This window comes from Penaeus vannamei, chromosome 37, assembly GCF_042767895.1.
Source record: "Penaeus vannamei isolate JL-2024 chromosome 37, ASM4276789v1, whole genome shotgun sequence".
NCBI classification, from domain to species: domain Eukaryota; kingdom Metazoa; phylum Arthropoda; class Malacostraca; order Decapoda; family Penaeidae; genus Penaeus; species Penaeus vannamei.
In genome coordinates, this window is record NC_091585.1 from 26,035,178 (window position 1) to 26,042,677 (window position 7,500).

Here is a 7,500-nt window from a genome sequence, read left to right on the forward strand (position 1 = left end):
GAACAGTTCTCTTTGCTGACGTTCTCATCCACCCCAATAGTGCCAAGATTCCCCTTGACGCCGCACAGGTAGGCTGTGGCACTGGCGGCACTGTCTGCTACCTGGCTGTCTGTCGTGTACGTCTGAAAAATCACAGAAAAAAAGGGAGGGTGAGGTGTCTGTGTCGTTCTGTGAGGGAAGGGAAAGGGAAGTAAGGAATAATGAAGAGAAAATGAATGTAAAGAAAGGGAAGGGGAAGTAAGGAATAATGAAGAGAAAATAAATGTGCTAGACACGGGAGAGGAAAAAAATCTGATAAAACGTAGATAAAAAGGGAGGGTGAGGAGGAAAGGGAAAGGGAAGTAAATAATAATGAAGAGAAAATAAATGTGTTAAACAAGGGAGAGGGAAAAAGAAATCTGATAAAACATAGAAAAGAGGGAAGGGAATTTTAGGAGGAAGGAAAGGAAAGTAAGGAATAATGACGATAAAATAAATATGTTAGACAAAGGAAAGGAAAAACAAAAAAAAAAAAAATCTGAAAAATCATAGAAAAAAGGGAGGATGAGGAATTTGTGTCATTCGGTGAAGGAAGGGAAAGGGGGAAGGAAGTAATAATAATGAAGAGAAGATAAATGTGTTAAATAAGGGGTAGTAAGAAATCTGATAAAACATAGAAAAAGAGGGAGGGTGAGGAGGGAAAGGAAAGGGAAGTAAGGAATAATGAAGAGAAAATATATGTGCTAGACACCGGAGAGGGAAAAAATGAAAAAAATCATAAAAAAAAGGGGAGGGTGAGGTATTTGTGTCGTTCTGCGAAGGAAAGGAAAGGGAAGTAAGGAATAATAACGATAAAATAAATGTGATAGACGAGGGAGAGGGAAAAAATAAGAAAAATCACAGAAAAAGGGAGGGTGAGGTATTTGTGTCGGTCTGTGAGGGAAGGGAAAGGAAAGTAAGGGATAATGAAGAGAAAATAAATGTAAAGAAAGGGAAAGGAAAGTAAATAATTATGACAAGAAAATAAATGTGTTAAACAAGGGGAAGGAAGAAATCCGATAAAACATAGAAAAAGGGGAGGGTGAGGTATTTGTGTCGTTCTGTGATGGAGAGGAAAGGGAAGTAAGGAATAATAACGATAAAATAAATGTGATAGACGAGGGAGAGGAAAAAACATCTGATAAAACATAGAAAAAGAGGGAGGGTGAGGAGGGAAAGGAAAGGGAAGTAAGGAATAATGACAATAAAATAAATGTGTTAAATAAGGGGTAGGAAGAAATCTGATAAAACATAGAAAAAGAGGGAGGGTGAGGAGGGAAGGGAAAGGGAAGTAAGGAATAATGAAGAGAAAATAAATGTTCTAGACAAGGAAGAGGAAATAAATCTAAAAAATCACAGAAAAAAGGGAGGGTGAGGTATTTGTGTCGTTCTGCGAAGGAAAGGAAAGGGAAGTAAGGAATAATAACGATAAAATAAATGTGATAGACGAGGGAGAGGAAAAAAATCTGAAAAAGTCATAGAAAAAGGGGAGGGTGAGGTGTTTGTGTCGTTCTGAGAGGAAAGGTAAGGGGAAGTAAGGGATAATGAAGAGAAAATAAATGTGCTAGACGAAGGGAACGAAGAGAAATAAAAAAAATCATAGAATAAGGGGAGGGTGAGGAGGGAAAGGAAAGGTAAGTAAGGAATAATGACAAGAAAATAAATATTCTAGACAAGGGAAAGGAAAAAAAATCTGATAAAACATAGATAAAAAGGGAGGGTGAGGAGGGAAGGGAAAGGAAAGTAAATAATAATGAAGAGAAAATAAATGTGCTAGACACGGGATAGGAAAAGAAATCTGATAAAACAGAAAAAGAGGGAGGGTGAGGAGGGAAGGGAAAGAAAAGTAAATAATAATGAAGAGAAAATAAATGTGCTAGACACGGGAGAGGAAAAAAATCTGAAAAATCATAGAAAAAGAGGGAGGGTGAGGAGGGAAGGGAAAGGGAAGTAAGGAATAATAACGATAAAATAAATGTGATAGACGAGGGAGAGGGAAAAAATAAGAAAAATCACAGAAAAAGGGAGGGTGAGGTGTTTGTGTCGTTCTGTGAGGGAAGAGAAAGGGGAAGTAAGGAATAATGAAGAGAAAATAAATGTGTTAAATAAGGGGAAGGAAGAAATCCGATAAAACATAGAAAAAGGGGAGGGTGAGGAGGGAAGGGAAAGGAAAGTAAGAAATAATGACAAGAAAATAAATGTGCTAAACAAGGGAAAGGAAAAACATCTGATAAAACATAGATAAAAAGGGAGGATGACGAATTTGTGTCATTCGGTGAAGGAAAGGGAAAGGAAAGTAAATAATAATGAAGAGAAAATAAATGTGTTAAATAAGGGGAAGGAAGAAATCTGATAAAACAGAAAAAGAGGGAGGGTGAGGAGGGAAGGGAAAGAAAAGTAAATAATAATGAAGAGAAAATAAATACGTCAGACAAAGGAAAGGAAAAATCTGATAAAATCATAGAAAAAAGGGAGGATGAGGAATCTGTGTCGTTCTGTGAAGGAAAGGGAAAGGAAAGTAAATAATAATGAAGAGAAAATAAATATGATAAACAAGGAAAAGGAAAAAAAAACAGAAAAATCATAGAAAAAAAAGGTATTTGTGTCGTTCTGTGAAGGAAAGGGAAAGGAAAGTAAATAATAATGAAGAGAAAATAAATGTTAGACAAGTGAAAGAAAAAGGAGAGTTTAAATGGGATTAGAAAGGAATGTTGTATGTTGTTGAATAAATTATGTATGTTGTTGGATATATGATATAAATGTATATAATGCATAAAAATGGGTTTGGAAAGGAAATGATTTATATTGTTGAATAAATGATGTATGTTGTTGAATATGATATAAATTAGTATAAAATTAATATAATGTATGAAAATGGATTTGGAAAGAAATGATGTGTTGTTGAATATAAAATATAAATTAGTATGAGGTATAAAAAAGGAATGGAAAGGAATGTTGCATGTTGGTTGATATATGATATATGAAAAGAGGAAAAAGGGAAAAGAGAAAGGTAGAGAAGGAGGAGAAGACGAATAAGAGGAAGAAGAAAAGAAGAAGAAGAAGAAGGAGAAGCCAGTAAAGATAAAGAGGAAAGAGAAAAAGAAGAAGACGAAGAAAAATAAGACAAAGAAGAAAAAGGAGAAGAAGAAGTCGAAGATGACGAAGAAAAAAGCAAAGAAGAAGAAAAAAAGAAGAAGAGGACAATACGAACACAAAGAAGAAAAAGGAGAAGAAGAAGAAGACGAAGGAGACGACGATGAAAAAGAAGAAAACAAAGAAAAAAAGGAGGATGAAGAAAAAGACAAAAAAAAAAAAATAGAAACTACCAGAAAAAAGAAAAAAAAAACAAACAAACAAACAAACAAAAACAATCCGTCCCTTCACCCCCACCCCCCACCCCCAGGAATCTTCCTCTTTTTCTCAACTCCAAAAAACAAAAACAAACAAAACAATCCCCCCCTCCTACCCTCCCCCCCCAGGAATCTTCCTCTTTTTCTCAACACCGACAAAGGCACCGGAGAAGGAGGTGCCATCACCCACGGCAGAGTTTTTTCGGGTCAATGTCGCACGAGCAGGCATCCGATCCGCCATTTTTTTCGTCGGTCACAAACGCGCTGAGGAGGACGGTGGCCGAGGCGCTGTGAAGGGGGGGGGGGGAGGGGAGGATAGGGGGAGGATAGGGGGTAGGGGGAAGGGGGAAGGATGAAGGAGGGATAGGGGGGATAGGGGATAAGGGGGAAAGGGGAAGTGAGGAAGGAGGGATGGGGGGAGGGGATAGGGGAAGGGGAGGGATAAGGAGGGGGAGGGGGATAGGGGGAGAGGATGAAGGGGGATAAGGGGGGGATAGGGGGATGGGGGGGAAGAGGGCTAAGGGGAAGGGGGAGGATGAAGGGGGTAGGTGGAAGGGGAAGGGGAGGGATAAGGAGGGGTTCGGGTGGGGGAAGGGGCGGATAGGGAAGGGAGATGGGGGAGAGGAGATAGAGGGGACAGGAAGGAAAGAGGGGGAAAGGGGAACGGAGGATAGGGGAAGGGTGAAGGGTGAAGGGTGAAGGGGGGATAGGAGGGAAAGGAGAAAGGAGGAATGGGGAAGGGACGAAGAGGTAGGGGGAGAGGGAGGGAGGGGAGGGGAGGAAATCCTAGGCCACCCGCAGGAATCGTGAGAGAGGGGCGATAGGCCTAGGGCGGCTTTAGGGAGGTGCTGAGGAATGCCCTTCTGGCTTAACACTTTCATGAACCGGACTAACGTAAGCGCCATGTTTGAAATTCGCTTTAGATACATGGTCCCTCGAAATTCGTTAATCTTTGCTGTGGTTGGTCGTTATAACGTATGGGTGCCCCGCGTGCGTATATAAATAAACATCTATCAATCTATAGGAATATATATATATATATATATATATATATATATATATATATATTTATATATAAATATATATATATATATATATATTTATATATATATATATATATATATATATATATATATATATATATATATATATATATATATATATATATATATATATATATATATATACATATATATATATGTGTGTGTGTGTGTGTGTGTGTGTGTGTGTGTGTGTGTGTGTGTAGAGAGAGAGAGACGAGAGCGAGAGAGAGAGAGAGAGAGAGAGAGAGAGAGAGAGAGAGATGAGAGAGAGAGAGAGAGAGAGAGAGAGAGAGATGAGAGAGAGAGAGAGAGAGGGAGAGAGAGAGAGAGAAGAGAGAGAGAAAGAGAGTGAGAGAGAGAGAGAGAGAGAGAGAGAGAGAGAGAGAGAGAGAGAGAGAGAGAGAGAGAGAGAGAGAGAGAGAGAGAGAAAGGAGAGAGAGAGAGAGAGAGAGAGAGAGAGAGAGAGAGAGAGAGAGAGAGAGAGAGAGAGAGAGAGAGAGAGAGTGAGAGAGATGCTTTAAAAATAAAATAATCGGTATTAAAAAATTATAATACCAAAGGTACTCTCAAATATCTTTCTTAGAAATACATCTCCCGCCATTAACTTAATCAAGTTCCGATTAAAATATACTTGTTGAGACATTAATTTTTTTATATATATGTTAATACCCACGGCACGGTCAGATTTCACTGATATGTCTCTTTAAAGGTCAAGATGGATTTAAACTGAGAATAAAATCTTGGAATTCCATTTGCATAAGCAGTGAAACTCATTCTGTACGGGTTGCGCAATCGACATTTGTCCTTTAGTACGAGTTACGTAATCGAGATTTGTCACAGGAAGATTAATTTGATCTGCCATATACTCTGCGACACGAAGGTTATATTAATGTCACTTAGGAAAAAAAGAAAAGGTAAAAAACATCAACAGGAAAGTAAATAGTGGACTGTTAAGGTCGACGTTTAACCTTATATAGGTTCGTGACGCTTAAAACCCCGCCAACATCCGGGTCTTGATGAGGCCGAAGAACCACACAGAGAGATGGCGAATATAAATTCTAATTCCATTTTTAGCATTAGCAATTATCATTCAAATCAAATGAGGAATGTATTGTTACGTAATAAAATAGCATTCTTAAGATTAACAATGCATGGACATAATCAGAATCTAGAAAATGGAAATAAAAGCGAATAAGCTACAATACATTTTTAAAAGAATCAGTACGATCCTTTTTTTGAGAGAGAGACACCGAAGACAAACTAAACTTGAAAACTTCATAAAATAGAAATAAACTACATTTATCCGAAAGATCTTACCATAAAACGCTAACTACAAAATAAAACATCACCAAACGCAACTATAAACACGTAATCAAGTGGCGCCAGAATTCAAAATAATTAACCTTTTATCTCGAGAAAAAATTAAAATAAAAACAATAATAAAATTCTTGCAACAACACAAGAAAATAATTGCGAATTATTGTGCAACTAGGAATTTACTTGACGGAATCTGCCTCTAAATTGAAAAACGTGTTTATGTTTATTGATGGCAAACGGAATAGTTTTATGGACGGTTAAAAGACAGAAAACAAGTCATATATATTTTTTCTCTTACATGGCGGCGTGTAAAACCTATCCGTTTGTGTATTTGATAATAAATATAGATAATAAATAGATTCGTAATTGTGAACGGGAGAATGGGCGTGTAAAACCTATCCGTTTGTGTATTTGTTAATAAATATAGACAATAAATAGATCGTATTTGAATGGAAGAATGGGCGTGTAAAACCTATCTGTTTGTGTATTTATTAATAAATATAGACGATAAATAGAATCGTATTTGAACGGGAGAATGGAAGGAGTGAAGCCACGAAGCCGGAACGGAGGCAGCAGGTGCAACAATAAAGCAAAAACAGTCATAAAACAACAAAAGAAAATATGACCATTGCAATTGCTGTGTCCCCTTCCCCTGGTCTCCCCTCCTTCCCCCCTCCTTTCTCTTCCTCGCTTCCCCTCCTCTCTCTACTCTTCTCCTTCCCTTTTCCCTCCTTTCCTCCTCTCTCTCTCCCTCCTTCCTTCCCCTTTCCCTCCTCTGTTCTCTCTCTCTCCTTCTTTCCCTTTTCCCTCCTCTCCTTCCTTTCATGGTCTCTTTCCTGTCCTCTCCACCCTTTCATCTCCCTTTCAGCTCCTCTTCCTCTCCTCTCTTTTCTTGCATTCTCTTCCTTCCTTTCCCCTTCTCTCTCCTTTCCTATTCCTCTTCTTCTCCCTTCCATTTCTTGATCTCCTCCTTCCTATCCTCTCAGCCCTCTCGTCTCCTTTTTCTGCTCCTCTTCTTCTCTCTCTATCCCCTTTTCTTCTTCTTCTTTCCTCCTCCCCTCTACTCTCTATCTTCCCTTGCTCTCCACCTCTTCTCCTCCTTCTGTTTCCTCCTCATTCTCTCTCCCTCTTCTTCTCCTCCTCTCTTCCTCTTCCACTTCTCCTCCTTTCCTCTCTCCCTCCGCTTTTCTCCTCCCATCTCTTCCTCTTCTTCTCCTACTTTCCTCCTCCCTCTTCTCCCCTTCCTCTCCTCCTCCCTCTTCTTCTCCGTCTCCTCTCTCTCCCTCTCCATCTTCTTCTCCCTCTTCTTCTCCGTCTCCTCTCTCTCCCTTTCTCCCCCTCCCCCTCCTCCCCCCCTTTATTCGAATCCTCCAAATGCCGGTCAGGGTTTTTGACATGACTTCATGGTCGGTCAACGTGTGCGTGCGTGCTTGTGTGTACGTGCGTGTACGTGTGTGTACGTGAGGGAGAGGGGGAGGAAGGGAGGGAAGGTGGGGGGGTAGGGGGTAGGAGAGTAGGTGGGCGGGAGAGAGAGAGAGGGAAATAGGAAAAAAGAGCGAGAGGGTGAGAGAGAGAGAGGAAGAGAGGGAGGGAGGAAGAGAGGAAGAGAGGGAGGGAGGGAGGGAGGGAGGAGGGTAGGGGAGGGAGGAGAGGAGGGAGGAGGGAGGGAGGAGGAGGGAGGGAGGAGAGGGAGGAAGGGGAGAAGGGAGGGAGGGAGGAGAGGAAGAGGGAGGGAGAGGGAGGAGGGAGGAGGGAGAGGAGGGAGGAGGAGG

At 40.4% G+C, this 7,500-nt stretch overlaps 1 protein-coding gene across 1 annotated transcript in view; it reads right to left on the reverse strand.

Moving 5' to 3' along the window:
- LOC113803202 (alkaline phosphatase) overlaps positions 1–7,500 on the reverse strand; it is a 116,223-nt gene that overhangs the window by 86,346 nt on the left and 22,377 nt on the right. Inside the window, 1 exon segment of the mRNA XM_070115220.1 lies at positions 1–122. This exon segment is cut by the window's left edge and continues 52 nt beyond it. Coding sequence (XP_069971321.1) covers positions 1–122 — 122 coding nt within the window.